Consider the following 23,278-nt stretch of genomic DNA (forward strand, 5'->3'; position numbering starts at 1 on the left):
TGAGCGTGGTGTGCAGTACCTGGGAGACCGCGTCATCTGTGGATCTGTTCTGCTGGTCAGCGAACTGCAACGGGTCCAAGGTGCGGGGAAGGGAGGCGCGGATATAATCCTTAATCAGCCTCTCGAAACACTTCATGACCACCGAGGTGAGGGCCACCGGACGGTAGTCATTCAGGCAGGCAGGGGAGGCGATCTTTGGGACAGGAACGACGGTGGACCTCTTGAAGCAGGACGGGACCACTGATTCAGCCAGGGAGATGTTGAATATTCTAGTGAACACCGGGGCTAGCTGGTTAGCACAGGTCTTCAGTACTCGCCCAGATATGCTGTCTGGGCCCGCAGCTTTCTTGGTGTTCATTTATGTATTTCAACATGTAATCTGACATCAATGAAAGAATCAATTCACTATATCCTGTGTTTGTAGTATATGAAGAATGGAATTCACCCATACTGGCATCAGGAGCTGCCGTTTCTTAGTCTGAAAGAATAGTAAAAAAGAAAATGACATTTCAAACTTCATGTCTTATACCCTAAGAAGTATCATCTAGCAGTAGTGTACTATAAATTGTCTTACATTTACAGAAAACTTCCCTTATCTATGGAAAATTAAGAATTTATGTAAAGATTGCACAACCCTGAAATCACAATGTTTGCAGAAGCGAGCAGACTAGTAAAATGTTCAATGTCTGGATCGGAGGAAAGGGGCGTTTGAACGGAGCTATTTACACAAGCCATTGAAGATTTGTTACGCTATATTTACTCGATTACAACCAGGCACATCTATTCATGAATGAATAGCAGCCAAGTGACAAAAAAAGTGAATACATATTATGTATTCACTCTTTTTGTCACTTGGCTGCTTCTCTTTTAATGTAAACCCCGACTCGTTCTCCCTCCCCCTTCTTCTTCTTTCAAAAGTGTCAAAGAACCCCTCCCCAAGTTTCTTTCTCCTTCAGAGAACACGGTATTCTGCGCTGGCTCCTCCCTTTTCCTAGTCTGAAGAAGCAAAAAAAAAAAAAAAAAAAAATCCTTATTCCTCCTTGTTCCCTCTCTTCTCCTCCCTTTTGAGCAGATGAAAGTCCAACACATTCCACTCCTCCCTTCTTTTGTTCACACTCGAGTCCAACTTTTGTTATCTTTTTATCCCGATGAATATATACTTAAACATGAGCTCTTTTGGCCCTTTCCCCCTCGCCCCTTTGACAACTGCTATCACTCTGCTTCTGTCTGAGTTCCCTCTACCCTCCTCCACTGTCTCCTCCCTCTCTTTACTTCTCCCTCTCTCTTCCTGAGCTCACTCTGTCGTTGGCGTTCGCGTTGACTGGCCAGAGTCCGCGAGCTGAACACTTTGTTTTGCCTACAGCCCTGATCTACCTCCATTCCTCCCTCCACCCATTCATCTCTGTCTAGTCCCCAGGGTAAGTAGCCTGTAGAGGATCTTTTATCAGCTGGGCTGGGTGCAGATAGACATGTCAGCAACGGACACGCACCCGCCAAGAAGCGCACGCCGTATTAATGCAACACATTTGTTGTAAGTGTGCAAGGGCACAACCACAGCACAGTGACAAATAACCATACACGTCACGAATTTGGCTTGATTTTAGGGGGAATTGCGTTTTTAAATTGACGAAAACCAAGTTATGCAGAGATGTGTTGGTCTGTGTGTATTCACTCTGAGTGGACTTGGAGTGTGTTTGTGAGAGTCAAGTCTTGACGAGTGTCATACCTGTCACGCCACCAGCGTCTGGATTTAATTAACACAACCTGGAGCAGGCTTTTCATTCTGCGTCCATATATGTTAGACACAAGTCGTTTATGTTATCTCTTATCAGGTTATATCAACCCAAAATGTCTTTCATGCTTGATTATTTTGGTGTTTACACTTAACACTTAACGTTTCTGCTTTTTTCTCACTTCTCAGGATCACGGCAACTTCTCTCTTCCAGCTCGAAGCGCAGCTCAGGAAAACTTTGCTATTGGTTCCTCGTGTCACTTCCTGGTCTGCTTTTCACCGTCTGATTGGTCATGGCGTACCACAGCTTCCTGCTGGAACCAATAACCTGCCACGCCTGGAACAAGGACCGGACTCGTAAGTCTGACTTTCCCCTCTGATTGGCCCATATTTTCTTTAAATACAGAGGAATACGGCAGCATGCTGTCTGGCCGGAGGCGTCTGGAATGGACAGGAGTCCCACTCACCCTGAATAGGGACGATTGTACCAGACAAAGGCTTTGATTGGTTCTCAGGTGGCAGAAGGCATTTCCTGTTTCCTGTTCCAGTGAGGGGGGTGGAGCCGCGGGGTCTGTCTGAGAACCTCTTGTGCTCCAAAAAAAACCCCCTCAGGAAACAAACGCCATATTTGGATGTTTTAAACAGTCATCGTTTCTTTGCAGAGCGGATGTGATGTGCAGCTGTTGCACCGTTCTATACGCTTGCATGTGAAGCACACTCACTATAAAAACACACACACACACACGCACACACATCCGGAAACGCCCACACTGCACCCGCAGACAACTGCACATGTGACTCATCTGCCGAGCGAAAATGTGCAAGGCCGACAACACCAACGCGAAGTAGGAAGTAAAGTCTCACATAAGCTATTTTAATGCATTGGGGGGGTCAACACACACACACACACACACACACACACACACACACGGCTGCTTGGAACTGCATCTTGTTTCCTTGATTGCCTCGCATTATGTAACAATGTCAAACGGTGCAAAGGCTTTGAGTTTGGTGATTTACGACATGTTTGCGCCTCCGTGCTGCAGAGATCGCTCTGTGTCCCAACAACCACGATGTCTACATCTACAAGAAGGACGGGGCCAAGTGGAGCAAGATCCACGAGCTGAAGGAGCACAATGGACAGGTGACGGGTGAGGAATGCACACGCGCACGCACGAACACACACACGCACACACACACACACACACACACACACACACACACACACACACACACACCCACACACACACACACACACACACACACACTAATATTACAACCAATTCAAAGGCTGTCATCTCCGTGTGTGACATTGTAACACCCCTCATCCTTCCCGTTCCCGCTGCAGGTATCGACTGGGCTCCGGAGAGCGATCGCATCGTGACGTGCGGCGCCGACCGCAACGCCTACGTGTGGACCCAGAAGGACGGGGTGTGGAAGCCCACGCTGGTCATCCTCAGGATCAACCGGGCCGCGCGCTGCGTGAAATGGTCGCCGAGGGAGAACAAGTTCGCCGTGGGAAGCGGCTCGCGCCTCATCTCCATCTGCTACTTCGAGCAGGAAAACGACTGGTGCGGTTGTGGGGAGCGTCTTGGTCCGGGCCGTACATATAATTTTATATACACACACACTACAGGTCAAAAGTTTTAGAACATCTAAATTTTTCAGTTTGTTCCAAAGTTTTATATGTAAATTAAAGCAAAGAACAATTAATCAATTGGAAACAAAAAAAAAAAAGACAAACTTTTTTGACTCATCAAAGTAGCCACCTTTTGCGGATATAACAGCCGAACACACTCGTGGCGTTCTTTCTGCGACGGGAATCAAATATTGTTGGGAAAGTTCTTCCCAAAGCAGTTGCAGAAGTTCCCACAAATGTGTTGCACTTGTCGGTTGCTTTGCTTTGCTTTCCCCCTTCCGTCCAGTTCATCGCAAACCAGATCGATGTGGGGTTAAGTCTGGAGACCGTGATTTGAAGCCCACATGGGAGCCTGGAGTTTTGGGTCATTATCTTGCTGTAGGATGAACCCCGGACCATTAACGAGGTGCAGACCAGAGGGTGTTGCATGACGCTGCAAAATGCAGGTTTTGGTTCAGGCCGCCGGTCACTCGGTGCACGCCGCCGACTCTGGATCCAGCAAAAGAGCCCCAGACCATCACGCTTCCTCCTCCATGTTTGACAGTTGATGTCACACTGAGGAACCATTCTTTCGGCCTACTCCAGATTTCAAATTTTGATTCCCCGGTCCGTAAGACCTTCTTCCAGTCTTTGGAAGTGCACTGGAGGCGCTTCCCGTCCCAGGCAAGCCTGTTTTTTCTTATTTTGCCATCTTAGCAACGGCTTTCTAACTGCCAAAACTCGACCTGTCAAACCTGCAGATCCAAGTCTTGGGCCTGAAGCTGTTGTCCCGGAGCCGCCTATCATGCAAGCTGTTGACTCTCAGAAACTGGTCTTCTGATTCTGTTGTGGTTATGGGTCTGCCAAAACTATTCCTGTCAGAGACTCCTCCAGTTTCAAAGTGTCTTTGATGGTGTAGGAAACTACTCACCGACACCTTGGCTTTCATTGCAATTTCTCGAAAGGAAAGACCTATACTTTTAAGGGTTATAATGGTCCTCCTTTGTTAGTTGCCTTTTCTCACCATTATGATAGTAGTATACTACTGCCTGCAGTGCAATATTGTCCAAATAATGAGAGGGTGGGTGAAATAACACTGTAACACAGTCTGTTCCAATACCGCTTTCATGCAGACAGAGGGGTTCTAAGTAGTCAAATTGGGGACACCCGTGGGAATTGTTTGCATCAACTTTCCAGGCTTCCTTTACTTCCATTGCTGCAGAACAGCTGTGAAAAGCCATTACTTGTTCCCTGAAAAAGCCTTTTTTTTTAATAACTCTGAAATATGCATGGTTTTTCAGTTTTTGGTAACCTAACCTATAGCAGTTCACTTCTTACTTGTCTACCATTTCAGGTTATTCATCTGACTTGAACTGCTTATATTTAAATAATAACTGGAAAAATGGGTGTTCAAAACTTTTAATCATTAGTGTATATTAAAATAAAATTTATATATATTATATATGAAAATATACATATTTTGACCTTGCAAATAATTATCTTCACTTTTTATTATTTCATTCTATTTTTATTTTTTACTGTTTATATTTTACTTATTATTTTATTTGCATTATCCTGGCTCTTTATATGCTTATAAGTGTATTAGATAGTCATCTCTTGGATTTGAAGCACTTTTAAGTGGCCTTTTATCCACTTTTCCTGCATTTCTTATATATAAAACATTTATTATTATTTTTATTATATGCAAATATACCGTCATTTGTTGCCATGTAGAATGTCAATGTTATCATATTCTGACATTTACTAGGTGGGTGTGTAAGCACATCAAGAAGCCTATCCGCTCCACCATCCTCAGCCTGGACTGGCATCCCAACAACATCCTGCTGGCTGCTGGTTCCTGCGACTTTAAATGCAGGTATCAACAACACACACACACACACACACACACACACACACACACACACACACACACACACATACACACACAATGTTGTATGACGTCTCAAACCTGTCCTCCTGGTTAGGGTGTTCTCGGCCTACATAAAGGAGGTGGAGGAGAAGCCTGGACCCACCCCCTGGGGCAGCAAGATGCCGTTTGGGGAGGTGCTGTTTGAGTCGGGGGCCACCGAAGCTGGGGCCGAGACCCCCACTGGAGGGGGAGGCTGGGTGCACAGTGTGTGCTTCTCCCACTCAGGAAACCGCCTGACCTGGACGTCCCACGACTCCACCGTGTCGGTCGCAGAGGGAGGAAAGACCTGCACGTGAGAGATTCAGTCCTTTGTGTGCGTGTGTGTGAGCGTGTGTGTGAGCGTGAGTGAGTGAGAAAATGTACGCGCGAATGTGTGCAGCTCTGACCACTTTTTCGTAAAACAATTCCCACAGGGTCAGCAGTCTGAGCTCGGCCTCACTCCCTCTGCTGTGTGTGACCTTCATCACTGAGAACAGCATCGTGGCTGCAGTGAGTCCGACACACACACACACCTCTTTGGGGTCGTTCCATTCCGCTTCGCCAGATCTAATGGCACTGTTTACGTTGCAGAAAGCTCATGAGGCCGCTTTGCTCCGTCGCCTGAGAGCATTAGAGGCGCAAAGATGGGCCGCAGGAAACAGTTGACAGACACTTGTTGCCCCCGTGGTTCATCAGAAATAAATAACTTGTAGGAGTCATGCAAGGGTTCTATATCTATCGTATAAACTTTGTAGTTGTAATAAATAGTATAGTACTGTCTTAATAAGTGGTTTCCCATCAGAGTTATTACTTGTCATGAACGTGGCAAGTCCCGAGGAGGAGTTGGAAAGTGCGTGTAGGTGTTTTGAACAGAGCTCAGAGCAAGACGTGTAGTAAAGTTTTGTTTCTGTTCGATCCGTGTGAAACCTTATTCAGATTTTGGAGGATCCAGCCCAGTCCACATGAATCTCTTAATTCAATGTTTAACGCACCTACTTTAAGTCATACATTTGCTTACATTTGGGAAATGATTATTCTTATTATTTCTTTTTGTATTCCTTCAGGGCCACGACTGCTACCCGGTGCTTTTTGTCTACGACAGTGCCAAGGGCAGCCTGGTGTTTGGGGGGAAGCTGGAGGTTCCTAAACAGGCGGCGCAGAAAGGCATCAGTGCCAGAGAGCGCTTCCAGAACCTGGACCGCCGAGCGTCCTCCTCCCAGACGCCCGAGCAGAACCTAGACACCCTGCACAAGAACAGCATCAGGTACTAAGAACAGGGCGCACACACACACACACACACACACACACACACACACACAACCACACACACAAAAAGGTTTATGTGAAGTGTCTGTCCCGCAAATTACTTTTGAAAATGAACGTACCTTTGTTGTTGTGTTTTAGCCAAATCTCTGTGCTGGATGGAGGGCGGAACACTTGTGCCAAGTTCTGCACGACCGGCATGGACGGTGGAATGGCAATCTGGGATGTCAAGGTATCAACGTACACACACACACACACACACACACACACACACATACACATAAACACACAAGAAAGTACATACATACACACACACAGTCTCTCAGACTGTAGGTCGCTTTTGCATGAAAGGTTCTGCTAAATGATGTAATGTAATGTAAGAGCGCTCTCTCTCTCTCTCCCCCCCCCCCCCCCCCCCCCCCCCTTATCTTTTTTCAGACTTTGGAGTCTGCCATGAAGGACTTGAAGATTGTGTGAACTACATTCTACATCGACAGCTCACCGTCTAGAGATATGAAAACCAAAAAAAAAGCATCTCCTTCCTCTCTTTACCTCTGTCTTCTCTGCCTCGGGCTCTTCCTCTTCCTCCTCCTCCGCCTCCTTCTCCTCCCCCTCCCTTAAAGCGAACTTTTAAGTGTCTAAGTATTTTTTTTAATCGTTATCAAACGAACAGGCCTTTTTCAAACAGTGTTGAAGACTAGTCTGTATCTGGATTAAATGCTCAAACCAGCAGTATAGCGTACAGAACTCCACCTAGGTCTGAATGGTACTTAGTTAATGAGGCTCCATGTAATCCCCCAAAAAGCTTTTTCTGGCTCAATGCTAATAGCAGGTGTTCTGAAGACCGCGTACCTGTTAAATGCTTATGCTGGTCATAATATGCATTTAATAAATGATATTACAGAACTCGAATCAAAGTTTTAATCATTGAATGGGTGTGTTGTTGTCGTTGAGTTGTTTTAGATTGCATCACCAGATTATTATTTTTTTTTTTCTTAGGTTAAAGAGATGAGATTGATTGTTGTCCAAAACACATGTTACATAAGAAAAAAAAAAGTGTTGTATTAATTAGAGGCAATTTTTGTCTGAATTGGTTCTATTTTCATGGTAGAGAGAGCAGAGTTTTTAAGCCACAACTGTAAGTGTGTTACACTTTTCATTCGGACCAGCACTCGGGTAGATCTCAGGCCGTATTCAAAGTTGTATTCAGTTGGTCAGATTAATAATCACTTTGGAAAATCATCAGGAAATAGAATAGCCACTAACAGTAGAAGTCACAATAAAAACAGGAGTGTGAATCGAACATCCAAATAAAGATGTAAAAATAAATGAATGATCAAAAGAAAAGAAATACATGAGAGCCAAGTATACATATGCGTGTGGCATTTATTGTAAATCTCTATTGTTTTTCTTATTTGCCAGCGTGAGAGATTTTAGGAGTGAATTCAGTTATAAAAAAGGCAATAGGAATTTAAGGATGAAATTAAGAAATTTGCAACATAATTCAGGACTCACATATGAAAACACACAGTAATACACACACTGTATGTTTTACCGTCACAACTCACCCCGCCATCACCGTGACATGTTAACGCCACGTGACTCCACCGCCCCCTAGTGGCGGCATCAGGAACAGCGCCCCAACACAACATAGACCGTCAGCGTCCTCTCCTCGGGATGCGGTGCTCTTCATGACCGGCCGTTGTGCTTTTGTTTTTTATTTTTAAATCACGTCAACCATGCTTTAAAACACGCGAATCATGGAGTGAGTGGGGGTTCCTGCGGCCTGACAGAGATTAGGAGCCTCTCCTCGGACCCCGCACCGCCCCACGCTGTGCATCCGGCTCCAGACGCGCGGTCCTCCCGCTTGGGATGCGGATCAGAGACGCTCCTGGCGAAACGACGATGCTCGGCGGCCGCCGGTGACCGGGTTGCTCGTCCATTCCACCGATCACCAGTCATCCTGTCGCCCCCCTCCTCCCCCGCTCTCTCTCCCCGTAGATTTCTTTTTTTATTTAACCCTCAACAAGAAGATCCGGGCTCCAGCCTTTTCTGTCTGTCTTCCGTCAACTGTTGCATATTCCACTTTAAATGAATCCTGTAAGGTGGGTAACTTATTTCGTCGTTGTTTCTTTTCTTTACGTCTTTATTCAATCATTATTGCCTGAATTAATTATTCCCTATGAGCGGTTTCAACCATGGCATTATGATGATGATGATGGTGGTGATGATGATGATGATGATGATGATGATGATGGTCTGTTCGTGCACGGCCCAGTTAACGTCCACGTTGCAAATTTCTAGTCCATAATATGATACGACGCGATACGCAGCGAGACAAACTCTATGCATGTTCTGTCCGACTCTGCGGCCCCTCCTGGTGTCGGCCGTGCGTCCTTTCCGCGTGATGCTTCGAGCCCCACATCCTGACGGGCCAGGGTGGAGTTCACTTTCTGTTGGATCAGTGCATCAGCAAATTGGACCCCCGGCCCAAAGTCTCCAGCACCACTACCTAAACCTGCATGTGAGCGCTTAAAAAAAAATTATAAATACATATATCCCCCAAATTCTTGTAGCAGGGGAACAATTCCTTTGTCTCAGGTAAATACAAGGATTGACATGTGAACCCTCATGCAAGGACTATATTTTATACACGATAATATTGATTGTATTGAATGAAATGGCACATTGTGAGACATATCACATATTATATAAAATACCGGTATGTAAAGTATATTCTTAAATATGTATTCCCTGGGATTTGGATATTTTCTGTAATCTTTACATTTTGAGTAATTTTCTGGTTGCACTGGGATGAGTAGATTAGGAGATGGATGGAAGGGCAAAATATTGTAAAGTTAATTTGTCAATAATTTCATACATGCTAACTTGAGCAATGATGTGTGTTATGTGATGGTTAAGCTTGAGTACAAAATACATTTTGGATGTTGTTCCTAATTCACTGTCAGCTTTACTAAGGTTTGTGTGCCAATGTCAGCAGGCTGCCTTTTGGATTATTTTGTTTGTTTTTACCAATCCTGATGTTGGATATGAGTCCCCAGCAGTTAAGAATGGAGGTAGTTTCCAGCACAATCCTTGCTGCTGGAGGCTGTGTGTATGTGTGTGTGTGTGTGTGTGTGTTGGTGTTGGTGGAGGGAGGAGGGTGGGGGCACCGCGCCCCTGGCCTGCTGATTATCAGACAGCTTGATAAAGTCATTACAGAATGAGCCAAGCCTGCTGGGCCTGGCACTCACGCACGCACACACACACACACACACACACACCAGTGAGGCGGTCAGCCAGCGAAAGGCCAGCGGTAGAAGCACAATGGAGATGTCCCTGATAGGAGACAGCAGCGTGTGTTTCTGGGCCGTGGAGCCGCGGGCCGGGTCGGGCCGTATTAATAGCACTGAATGGGTGTCAGCCTAAATACAGCTGCTTGAAGCCCAGGGACAGGAGCAGCATGGAGAGAAGAGATGAGATTTTAAATCACACTCCTTTTCCTCCGCGGTTGTGTAACCTTAATTCTCCCCACTTCAGGTGCGGTGCATTTTCATTCATTTGGTCTCTTTGTAAGCAATGCACTAGAGTTGAGACAGATCGTACTCGGGAGGTCGGGCAACATCTTTGCTTTGTGTTTTGAGGAGATTCTTAAAACCAAATCCTTCAAACAAAGAAATGTCGTGCAACGTGGTAAATACAGGGAAAATATAATGCAATTCATTACATTTACGGTAACACTTTTTCTGTCTATGATTTTGTTCCGATTGTATTTTTGATAGATAGATAAATAGATCGATATTTCCGAACAAATAGGCAATGAGAAAAAAATGTCACTATACAAAAAAATGAGGAAATAGTTGACGATACAACAAACAAAAACAAAAAAACCAGTAAACCTCTATTCTATCTATAAGCATCCTCTACTGTCGGGCCAAACAGGGATTCGCACGTCGTCACGCGGCTCCATCGAGTTTCAGTTCACGATGTGTACGACCACTCAGGTTAGTTTGAGTTATGAGTGTTTCACTGGTCAGCACAGCAGCAGTCCATCCTACTGTAAGTGTGTGTGTGTGTGTGTGTGTGTGTGTGTGTGTGTGTGTGTGTGTGTGTGTGTGTGTGTGTGTGTGTGTGTGTGTGTGTGTGTGTGTGTGAGAGACTGCTGTATCTAGGTCTGTTATGAAATGCCGCTCTGCAAGATGCAGCAAGAAGCAAGGATGGTCTTTCTGGTGTGTGTGTGTGTGTCTGTGGCTGTGTGTCTGTGTGCATGGGTGCATGCATTTCTTTTATTTCTCTGTCTTTGTGCGCCAGCCTTTCCCCCTGACAAAAGCTATTTTAATCACCAAGAAGCCACAGACAAGAGGAGGGAATGAGATGAAAGGAGTCAGGGGGGTAAGAAAAATGAAAGGGGGAAAACAAGGAGTTTTCTTGTGTTGGAAAAAAAAGGACAATCCCTTACTTGGGGGTTTCCATGGCAACTGTGACATCACTGATGCAGTGCAATCCTTGTAGATGTGTGTGTGTGTGTTTGGGTGTGTGTGTGTGTGCGTGTGTGTGTGTGTGGGGGGGGGGGGGGGGGGGGGGGGGGGGTTGGGGGAGGAGGGGGTCCCTGATTTGATTGAGCAGTCTGGAGTTAACATACATAGGTTGATCTACGTGTGTTTAATTGTTAATGAAAGAATAAAAGACAGACCTTCAGCTCCAGTCAGTCTGTGGTCACTGCTGTTGCCAGGCAACAACAGCTGTTGCCTGGCAACGGAAGTAATGGCAACAAGTTCAAGCGGAGCTCTGCCTTGTTCAAAGCAAGAACAGGCTGGAATGCTGGGGGATACATTGGGGTGAACATTACACATGTGGATATGTGTTATATTTATTAATTTAGTCATTCATTATTCATCTAGTTTTTGGGGATCATTCAAGACCTTTAATTGTCACTATTATTTATCTCTATTTCCAGGTTTATGAACAACCCTGTTCCTTCTAACAAACGATACCAGCCGACAGAGTATGAGCATGCTGCAAACTGTGCAACACATGCGGTAAATCATTCCATGTGAATGCAATCACACGCACACGCACGCACACGAACTTGCATGAAGATCTGTCTTAATGATAAGAAAATGCACAAAACAAAAGTTGGAGCTTAAAAAAGGCCATAAAACAATGTGATTACAAATGAATATTCCTACATTTTCAACAAAAAAATATATATTTAGTCTTATACTTCATAACATCTGAATTCACTACTGCAGCCTGTATAGTATATGATATATACCAAGTCTATTTGTGAATGTTAAATGCATATTTTTACTACCAAAGTTCCATTTTCAATACAAGAAAGATAAAGTTTTCAATATTATTTTGTGCATTTCTTTTTTATTAAATCAACTCAGACTCCAGACAGATCAGATCAGACACTAGTTGAACTGAGGATTAACCGCATGATAATCCACACTCGTCATGACTACATCTAACGCTCCACTCATTCTCGCTCCTTCCTCCTGGTTCTAGTTGTGGATCATCCCCAGCCTGCTGGGCAGCTCCATGCTGCACTTCCACTCCGAGGACCAGTGGGAGCGTGTGTCGGCCTGGCTCTACGGCGCCGGGCTCAGCTCGCTCTTCATCATCTCCACCCTGTTCCACACCGTGGCCTGGAAGAAGAGCCACCTGCGGTACACACACACACACACACACGCACACACACGCACGCACGCACGCGCACGCATGCATGCTCGCACGCACACACACACACACACACACACACACACACACACACACACACACACACACACACACACACACACACATTCGGACCAGAACCAACAGGTTCAGGGACTTCAGCTTCCTCCCCTTTTTTATTTACTTCAGTAATTAATTCACTTTATTTTCTAACTTTACATTATTCGTATTACTAGGGGTCCAGGGGCTGGATGCCTATTGTTTTAGCTTGGATTTTTATTATTTTTTTTTTCTTGGCATTTTTCGGGTTAAAAGTGTCCGAAAAAATGAAAATTTATCGGAAGTAGCAGAACGTTGGTGCATCGACGATACGGCAACATTGTACAGCTTGTGGTCGGGTGGGGGAGCGAGATGAATTTGTGGAGTGGGGAACTTTGTGACGTCATCATCAAATTCATTCGATATGTCAGATTGTGGCTCTGGGGCGGCATTAGCATCGTACGAGTTGCGTGGCGTAGACTCCATCGGTCTGTGACGGTTGCTTTGGGTAGTATCTGCGCTGGGTCGAGAGAACGTGACGAAAGATGCAGCTTTTCGTTTCATATTTTATTTATTTTGCCTTTTTTTTTTGCATAGAAACGCATTGTGTTCGCATCCAATCCGGTGTCGTGTCCCTCCTTATTTTGTGGCATTCCAGCCAGTCGTTACTGGTGTTGGGCACCAAAACCCGGTGGAAATTCGTCACCGGTTCCTATATGATCGGTATCTATCAGACCAAATCGCAACGCAGATTTCTGTGCCACTTAAATGCATGATCTGAAAAACCAGAAATTGTATCACTTTTGACATTGTTTTCATTTTATTTACACGCGTCATGCATAGCAAGCTGGCAGGATTTAAATGTTGACATTCCTTACTCACCCCCAAGTCAGTCAAAAACATATTCCGTGTTTGTGTCCTCACATCTTGAGGGACATGCAGTGTTTAGTCCATTTGAATAGAACCATGTTGCAAAATCATCAATGATGCAATGGAACCATGTTGCAACATCATTAATGATGTTATATACTGTAAGTCCGGTTTCCGTCTCTGGGTTGTCATTCGCATATGGAGAGTTGAGCTGTGTAGACCGCATACCGGAGGAACCGATGCAGCGTTCAAAGTAAACCGGGAAAATTGCAACTTGTGCTGCGTTTCCCAGAATCCGGAAAACTGCAATATGTAACTAACGCAACAAAATTGGACCCTGTGTATTGCTGCCTGCAGCTATATTTATTATTGTCATAATTATAAATAGAGTTTGCTTGTAGCTCCAGAGCAACGGGTCTGAATCCTGTCATATTTATTTTAGTCCCAAAAGTTTAAAAAGTTGATGAAATGTCTCTGAGGGACATGCAGTTTTGAATCCATTTGAATGGAACCGTGTTGCTGGGAACTTCCACACGGAGTGATTTCCTTCCACAGACACCGTGAGGCAGGACTCTGTGCACTAAAGGAAGTAAACAGCCACCTTTGAATTTTTAACATAAAGTAGTAATATACAACAAGTGTCCTTCTATTTGTAATTCTACGTGTCACCATGACCCTGAAAAATTGCGCCACCGTGTCATCACATCACCGATACTGCATTCAAGGGAAACTCGGAAAATTGTAACTCGTTTTAGTAGTAATGTTGATGTCAAGAGGAGCAGCAGCATGAATTGATGCTATGTTCCATGGCAACTCTAAAAATTGTACTTGGTGTCGATACTGGACTCTATATTTATTATTATTATTAGTTTATCTTTATTGTTGTTAATACTCTTAATACTGATCATACTTTTTAAAAATAAATATCAACATTGTTAGATTGTTCATATACTTCATATATATTTTACCATCACCTTATCGCACTATTTTCCTTTTGTGCTCACTAGTGTTGGAATTGGCTTGAAGATGAAACACCTCATTGCTTACAGAACACTGGCTGCACAGTTAAACATTTGACCAATAAAGCTTTGGAACATGAAACACAAATTGACTGCTGTTTTTTCATCAGTCAAATGAAACCATGAATCCATTCCCAACAGCATGTGACCATGTGAGCACTGGCCGGTCCGTGATGCTCTCCTTCCCCCTGTTCCCTCAGGTCCGTGGAGCACTGCTTCCACATGTGCGACAGGATGGTGATCTACTTCTTCATCGCAGCCTCCTACGCTCCCTGGTAACGTCACGTGTTTGACAATTTTGAAGTCAGAATTTATGATAATGACATTAAGTCTCTCCCAATATGAGGTCTAAGATATTAGAGTGAGTGTTACTTTTCTATTACTTTTCCTTTACTTTTCATCTAATGTCATGCGTTAATGCACCACCGTGTGGCTCAGTTCCTCCATGTTAGGTAAGAGGTTTTTGCTCATGTCTTGTTTTGGATTTTTGGTGTATGTGTGTGTGTGTGTGTGTGTGTGTGTGTGTGTGTGTGTGTGTGCGTGCGTGCGTGCGTGCGTGCGTGCGTGCGTGCGTGCATGCGTGCGTGTGCGCGTGTGCGTGTGTGCGCAGGCTCAACCTGAGGGAGCTCGGTCCGTGGGCGTGCCACATGCGCTGGTTAGTTTGGGTCATGGCGTCCGTCGGAACCACCTACGTGTTTTTCTTCCACGAGAGGTCAGATTCACACCTGATTTCCTTTATATGACTTTCTCTTTCCCGGCACATTTTTCTTTTGGAGACGGCTAATGAGCATTTCACTAAATCGTACTGTCCAAGTAAAATGAGTAAAATTATTCTGGAAATCTATCCATCACCATTGTCATTTCATTTTTATTAAAATTGTGTTTAGCTGTACTTTAATATTATTATTATTATCATAATAATAATAATAATAATAATAATAATTATTATTATTATTATTATTATTATTATTAGGGGTTTTGTTATTGCTGGATTTTTCTTATAATTGTTCTTCTTGGCGTTTTCCGGGCTAAAAGTATCTCAAACATGGCAACCGCAGTACGCACAGACATGTTTGTTACCTCGTTGACAACCGGGACATTAGAGTTTGATCAATATCGATGCACATTTGGAGCAGAAATTAGTGAAAAACTGTCGTAATTTTACCAGAAGTAGAAGAACGTTGGCGTGATTTGATAGGTTTCAGGAGCGGGGCGCTTTGTGACATCATCATCCGAAATGATGGAAGTCCAAGCGTCGTCTCTCGGAAGACATTCAAATCCAGTGACGTGCGCCCTGTGGACTGCATAGTCTTCGCAGACAACCCGAGCTGACGCTGCGTTTAAACGAAGCTCTGAAAACTATAACTCGTGTTGCGTTTACAAAATCCTGAAAACTATAAACAGTCAAAGAAGGAGTTTTCGCAGTGCAGGTAGTTCTAAGAACCTTTGGAGGAACCGTCTCTTTCTTTTGTGACGCACTGCATGATCAAGGAACGATCGTAACTGTCAAAACACCGTTCTTGAGGGATATTTTAACTAAACGACACAAAGGAACATTCAGTGATGTAAGTGCACAGTGATTGGAAAAAACACATGAAAAATAAGATACTTAAGTTAAAGTAAACATTCCTTTATTTATACACTATTGATTTCCAAAACCAGAAATCGACGGCTAAAATAACAGCGTCCCGTGCTGTGTTTTACAGAACCCGGAAAACTGCAATACGTACCTAACTGGATTAAACTGGACCCCGTGTATTGCTGCCTGCAGCTATATTTATGGACCCCTATTCTTATGGTTAGGATTATTATATTTTTTTGCTATCTATTCTCCGCGCCACTTTTCGGGCTAAAACTGTCTGTAACGGGACGACCACTGCAGCTACGGTTAAAAACTGCTCATGTGTGTGTATCGTCTTACCTGCTTGACGTCAGCGGTGCGTTTCGTTTGATATTTTATTCTTTTTCCCTTTTTGTAAATATAAACACAGTCTGCTCGATTGAACCCGGTGCCTTGTACCTCCTGCGACATTCGAGCCCATGGTAACGCACAAACTTCGGGAGTCGAAAAAACAGTCCAAAAGGTGTTCCGTGTTTGTGTCCTCGCACATGGAGTTCGTTTGCAGCTCCAGAGCAACGGGTCCGAATCGTGTCCGTTTTATTTTAGTCCCGAAACTTTTTCAAAAGTTGATGGAATGTCTCTGAGGGACATGCAGTGTTTAATCCGTTTGAATGGAACCGTGTTGTTGGGAACTTCCACACAGAGTGATTTCCTTCCACAGAGTGAGGCAGGACTCTGTGGACTACAGATAGTAGACAGACACCTTCGATTTTTTGGATAGAGTAATAACAGTGTATCCCTCTTTTACTAATTCTGCGTGGAGGACTCACCGCGCAAGAGGAGCGAAAGCACAAACTGATGCTATATTCCATGAGAACTCGAAAATTTGTAATTGCTGTATTGCTGCCTGCAGCAATATTTAGGGGTCCAGCCTATTGTTATTGCTTGGGAAAAATTCTCTGAATTTTTAAAGCTAAAACTATTTGAAACAGAAGAACGGCAGAAGCCACAAACATCTCGTGGCTTAAGTTTCATCCAAATCGATCGACATACGGAGCAGAAATTTGTGAAAAACCGACCAAATTTGACACAAATCATATTTTGGTGTTCGTCGAACGCCAAAATATGTGCAACGGAGCTAAAAGTATCTGGAACACAAGAATGACAGAAGCTACGAAACACCTTGAGGTGTCGTTTGAACCGGTATGTCACAAAAATGTTGTGGTTTAAGTCATCCTTCATCCAAATCGATCCACATACGGAGCAGATATTAGTAAAAAAACAACCAAATTTGACCCCTATTATTCAGGCGGTTGTATTTGACCGACATGCCACTCTTCGTAAACCAAATGAACGAGATGATATTTACAGTACGATGCTTTAGGACGTCATCATACTATTTACTATCAATGTGCAGGTTCTGATTCAGAATATCCATTCGCAGCGTGTCCAGTGTGCGGTGTAGACACTCTTTAGTGGTTAGAAAATACAAACTAGCCATTTGTGTGTGTTTACAAACCTTCTTACCTGGTAGTTGTCTGTAGATCTGTTCGATTGATATTTTAAATTGATGGTACCCATTACTTTGCTGGATTAATGAAAAATACGAAAAACAGTAGTCCACAAAAACTCGTGACCATGTCGAGTTGAGTCCACTCGAATTGTCAAGTGAGTGATGAGTTCAAGATCCAGTGAGGCGTCGAAAAAATAGAAGCCGTGATATGGGAATTACTCACAGAAGTACCACAACGTTTTCCGTATTTCATGGAAACGTAACTTATTGAAAATTGAATTCAAGGAAAAAGTCACCACTAAAATTGCTGGGTGATGCAATGTCCGCATTGTGTCACCCAAAAACGATCATAATTCTTGAAACACCGTTCTTCAGGAATATTTAAACCGAAGGCCAACGTAAGTCCATGTTGATTGTTCCAGATGTAACTCCACGATGGTTGTCACTTTTGTAACTTGTGCTGCATTTCACAGAAACCAAAAAACTGTAATACATACCTTAAAGGAATAAACTGGAACCTGTGTATTGCTTCCAGCTATATTTATTAAAGTTGTTGTTGTTGTTGTTGTTGTTGTTGTTGTTGTTGTTGTTGTTGTTGTAATGATCATTATTAGGAATCCAACCCGCCATCTATTGTTATTGTTCAATAATTTTTCTGGAATCATTTTGGGCTAAAACTATCTGAAACAGAAGAATGGCAGAAGTCATAAACACTTCATGGTTCAACTTTCATCCAAATCAAGCCACATACGGAGCAGAAATGAGACCAAATTTGACCCAAATTAGCCAGGTGGTTGTGCGTCACAGACACGCCAACGTTCGAAAACCAGTGGTTTGATAAGATTTAGAGTAAGACGCTTTGTGACGTCATCATACTGCGTACTATAAATGTGCAGGGTGCAGTTCTGAATGTCCATTGGCACCGTGTCCAGTGTGCGGTGTAGACTGCATCGTCGAGATTACAACCTAGATCCCCGTGGATCTGTTCGATTGATATTTTATCTCTTTGGTCGCCAATACTTTGCTGGATTCATGAAAAAACACAAAAAAACATTAATCCATAGAAAGTCTTCACCACAAGTCCACTTGACTGTGTGAATGAGTGAATGGGTGATGCGTTCATGTACCAGAAACTTGTAGGACAAATAGAACCTGAAATATTGTAATTAGTCACAGAAATATTCCAATGTTTTTCGTATTTCATGGAAACCTAGCTGATGGAATATTTTATCCAAGGAAAGAAGTCACCATTAAAATTACGTAAAATTTGGTGTAAGACCTCCGTAAATAAGTCACTTCAAACATGTGACATGAGCAGCCAATCGTACAGAGCAGAGAAACAACCATGTGACACAAACAGCCAATGGTACAGCAGGAGCACCGGCGCTGCGCTCTCCGGCTGGCAGCCAACCCCAGCCCGGCGCTGCCCCCATCCCCACAAAAGGAGAGTGTTAGGAGAGAGTCCCTCCGTCCGCTCCAAACTTCCCCGCATATAATCACAGAATGCCGATTTTGGGAACCTCCGAAATCTGTAATATGTACCTAACATGACTAAACTGGACCCTGTGTATTGCTGCCTGCAGCTATATTTATTATTATTATTATTATTATTATGATTGTTATTATTATATTATTCATATTTTGAAATTACTTTTTAATTACATTTTTGTGAATATATACATTTTTATAAATGTCCTCTACATACTTTTTACCTCAGTGTTTCTCAAATAGGAGTACTCATACCCCGAGGGGCACTACCGAAAATTAAAAAATTATATATTCATAAATATTGATGATATATAATGTTTAAAACAAACACATACAGCACACATACAGTAAATAATTTATGTTAATTTTCTTTTTTTTTTCTCCCAATGCCAGTGAAGGGGGTACACTACTAAAAAAAGCTTGAGAAGTTATTTTACATTTTTTTCTGTTATTATTCCTATTGTTGGGGCTCCGCTTGAAGATGAAACACCTCATTGCTTGCAGGACACTGGCTGCACCGTTCAGCATTTGACCATTGAAAGTTTGGAACTTTGTAACACAAGTTAAATGCTGTTTTTGCGTCAGTCAAATGAATATTTTCGCTCCCGTGTAGAAACAATGTCAGTGCCTGTCATGGTGACTGACGCTCTAATCTCCTCCTCAGGTATAAGATCATGGAGCTGATTTGTTATACAGTGATGGGCGTCTTTCCTGCGCTGGTCATCCTCTCTATGGTGAGGGCCACACCCACTCATTTCACCATAGCACCCCAAATAATAATACATTTTAAATGTATTTGAACTTTATTTCTCTGTTCTGTTTTTTGGGTTGTTTTTTTTTTTGTACTTCCCCACTTCCCGCCCTCTCCCCCAGCCAGAGCAGTCGGGGCTGTGTGAGCTGCTGGTGGGGGGCATGTGCTACTGTTTGGGGATGGTCTTCTTCAAGAGCGACGGCGTCGTCCCGTTCGCCCACGCCATCTGGCACCTGTTCGTCGCCATGGGAGCTGCCGTTCACTACTACGCCATCTGGAAATACCTCTACGCCCAGCCCGCCAGTCAGGTGCAGACCTCCAGATGACATCACCCGTGACCTCGCCGGACGCCCCCCGTCGCTGAGGGAACTCAAAGACGACGGAGTCGACGAGGTTTTTTTTTTTTTGTTTTTTTTTTGTTTTCCAATTGGAAATCATTCTTTTGCGTGCAATTACGTCTGATTCAGCCTTCTGAAGCTCAGTTAATACCATAATAGTCCGTAAATCAAGAAATAATTAAGGTTTCTTATAACATCATGTTTTTTCAGGTATTCTCCTCATGAGTTAAATCAGGTTTAGATATTGGTTTTACAACTTATATTTACATGCGTTTACCACTCCAGATCACAGGTCCAGATACTATCATCACGATTGTTCTCATGAATGAGTGCAATCCAGTGTCGTACGTGGTTTTATTTTGTGTAGATATTCCTGTGTGGTAACCTAATCAAGCGTGACTCTAGAATTATGTTTTCATTTCTAATAATGAACGTACGGATATTCATAGCTCATGCGTTGAGTATTACACCTAAGTGATCGATCAACTCATGGTATCGGTAATGATTTCAATATTGAGTTGCAATAATCACACGTCTTTGGCTAGATTTAAAGGTCTCATTATGAATGTCTCCATCGCTCCTTCTACTCATATAGTCCATGATTACCTTTTGAGTATGTGTTTGACTCTCATCGTACTTATCTCCGATTATGCAGTTCTGCCATAGATCTTGAACTAATCGCTCCGTGCAGAGTGACTGGTTTTCATTCGATGCGTGAAACATCGGGTTTAGCTTCAAACAGGGATCACCACTGTTCCGTATTCAAACACTGCCAGTAGATCGACTTACTGCCAGGGTCCATAGCACACTACAGTTTTTATGCTGTGCATTTCAGACTTGAAAGGAAACCGAAGCTATAGTATTGTTGAACAATCTGGCCCAATATTACGGCATCTCAGGTGTGTGTGTGTGTGTGTGCGCGCGCGCGTGTGCACAGTTCATTGGGGTACTCTGTACAATCTAACCCCCAATGAACCCAAGGCCTCAAACTGGCTGAGTCTATGTTTACACTCTAACGCATGTACCTTGAACAAGAGAGAAACAAGTGTAAGATTCATTTCTAGTATTTTTATTTTCTATTTATATTTAATTTTTAACTGTATATTTGAGTTTTGTTTTTACAGCATATTGGATACTTTGTGAGGGTTGTGCAGTGCTGCCAGGTTGGAATGCACACGGGCTGCGTAAGTCAGGACGGTCGGCCCTCGTTAGGTCAGTTCAGGTTTCAAATTCAAATGACAGCGGAGCTGATTCCTCTCTTCAATCAGCCCTGGATGATTTCTGAATGTTCTGGAACTGCCCAGGACTGACCTAGAACTGCAGATAATGTGTGTGTGCGTGTGTGTCGGCGTGCGTGCATGTGTGTGTGTGTGTGTGTTAGGCACGCAGCGGAATGAAGCGTCTGAGGGGGAATGATCTCCACCGCTATCTCACTGCCTCTGAACAGAAAGTGTCTCATAAACAAATACTTATATTAATCCAGTTTTTGAAAAAGAGAGAAAAAAACCCCACTTCATTTTCATTACTACGCTGCCATAGTTAAAATAATTGGAAATTAACTGTTTTTAAGTAAACCCCCCCCCAAAAAACCCAAACCTTGGAGCGTTAATGAGTTTTATTCAATAATCTCTGAGAGTGTGAAAGGCTTCAGGTTTGAATCCACAGGATGGGCTCTCAGTGTTCCTCGCCTCCTGCTTTTCCACAAGCCAGTTCCGTCGAGATGAGACGGAAGTGGGTTGCTTTTTTTTCGGATTTGACCCAGGTTTTTTCCCCTCCTTCTGGATATTAAGCTCTTTGTGTCCAACGTGGTTTTATGCACGAGCCCTTTCTAAAGCCTTTGTCAACGAACCTGTACAGCATTTCTAGACGCTCTATGATTGTGGAGCTGCTGCTTGTGCTCTTTAGTGCTGCTGGTGTTCCTCTTCGGCCATCTGACGTGCGCTCGTCCCTGCTTAGAGACTCATTTTATTCCCTCCCCCGTCCCCCGTCCTCCCGTAGAGACGCCACTGACCAGACCTCAACAATGACTGACGCAGAATATAGTCATCACGGCATCAAAAAGGATAAATTCTTGACTTCATCAGGGTCTCTCTCTCTCTCTCTCTCTCTCTCTCATACCTGTCATTGTGTCTGTGGTGCTTATGTGTTGGTTATAAGCCTGAATATGATACCAACGATGCTTGTATCTTTTGTATTTGTCTTTTAATAAAATATTTTACATGAGTAAACCCTCACAGGCCTGTTGCTGTTTTCCAACCGATGAAGGGCTCTTGGGGACGAAAAAGAAAAGATAGAAAGGTCACTTGTTTTTCATCAGGCCAACAGATCTAGTGCATGTGTTGCTGAGAATAAACAGCCTTTGTGCAGCGCTGCATCATGGATTTGTTTTCATCTTTGATAGATCTAGTCCCCCAGTGGTGGAAAGCACCTGACTTAAGTACATTTCTCAAATAAGTATATTCAGTTTCAGACTTTTGACTTTTACTCCACTACACATTTCTCACACATCTCTTGTTACTGTAGTTTAAACAAAGTTTGTCCAAATCGACTTACAATAAGTATATTTATCCCTCAAATAGGTTTACATTTTGTACTTTAAGTACAAATACTTTAACTTAAGTAGAAATTTGTTAATTTCACTCTGTCTTTTGTGTCAGGGATTTGTACTTTTATATCTTCTTCCCCCACTGCCTCGTCACAGTCAGGGCCAAACCCCACTGAATCTATTCTGGTGCGTCCACTCGCCGTTGCACTCCCGTTGCTGTCCGCTAGGCGGCGAAGTGAGCGCACTTTTTACGGAATGCCATTTGAGTCGATATCAAATAATTAAACACTTAAAAAAAAAAAAAAAACCGATTTTCTTCAATGTTTTATAAATAAACAATGAAATAAATAAACATGCCTCTGTGATAAATCTGAAATAAATTAACGAGGCAATAAAAGTCCGTTCCCCGCCGCCGGGGGACGGACTTTGCACCCGGCTGGGACCCAGGTGTGGGTCCGGAGAGAAACTGGGGCCTCTCCCCCCAAGCTGTGGGACGTGGTGTGCCGGGTGCGGCCGGTCAAGGGGAACCGGGTGGTGGCCCTCCACCGTGACCGGCTCGCTCCCCACCGGCCCCTGACTCCAACAGAAGAGGTATCGGCAGCCGAGGACCAGCTCCGAGCAAACACTCCTTGTTCTCCCGCTGTTGCGGTGTTGCCCCCTCTCTCCGCCGGCTCTGAATCTGTGCGATAACCGCAGCCAATTCATTGACATGTAAGGATTGGAAATAAAAGTTGTATTATAAAATAAAATCGCCATGAATTAGATAAAAGTCTAATTTTGAAATAAAAGTGCGATGAAATAAAAGTGGCACTGTAAAAAATAAGTGCGATGAAATAAATAGTAGTGTCATTTTGAAATAAAATGACCATTAAATAAATAAAAGTTTCATGATTAAATAAAAGTGTCATTTTGAAATAAAAGTGCCATTAAATAAATAAAAGTGCCATTAAATA

General features: G+C 43.4%; 2 protein-coding genes across 2 annotated transcripts; both read left to right on the plus strand.

Annotated features, from left to right (window-relative positions):
• Positions 1-1,296: 1,296 nt before the first annotated feature.
• On the plus strand, positions 1,297-7,433 carry LOC307228717 (actin-related protein 2/3 complex subunit 1B-A-like). Its single transcript, XM_079998483.1, has 10 exons — positions 1,297-1,418; positions 1,922-2,089; positions 2,779-2,883; positions 3,081-3,303; positions 5,119-5,226; positions 5,336-5,572; positions 5,694-5,769; positions 6,324-6,523; positions 6,664-6,754; positions 6,961-7,433. Exons 2-10 carry the CDS (start codon positions 2,026-2,028, stop codon positions 6,997-6,999), a joined length of 1,143 nt encoding a protein of 380 aa, XP_079854609.1. The 5' UTR covers positions 1,297-1,418; positions 1,922-2,025; the 3' UTR covers positions 7,000-7,433.
• A 4,050-nt stretch (positions 7,434-11,483) lies between these two features.
• LOC307229312 (monocyte to macrophage differentiation factor 2-like) lies at positions 11,484-19,768 on the plus strand (the record flags this gene model as incomplete). Its single annotated transcript, XM_079999283.1, has 6 exons — positions 11,484-11,561; positions 12,034-12,194; positions 14,330-14,404; positions 14,740-14,841; positions 19,356-19,425; positions 19,565-19,768. 6 exons carry the CDS (start codon positions 11,484-11,486, stop codon positions 19,766-19,768), a joined length of 690 nt encoding a protein of 229 aa, XP_079855409.1.
• Between the last annotated feature and the right edge of the window lie 3,510 nt (positions 19,769-23,278).

The sequence above is a fragment of the Zeus faber genome (genome assembly GCF_960531495.2).
Source record: "Zeus faber genome assembly, chromosome: 4".
Taxonomy (NCBI): domain Eukaryota; kingdom Metazoa; phylum Chordata; class Actinopteri; order Zeiformes; family Zeidae; genus Zeus; species Zeus faber.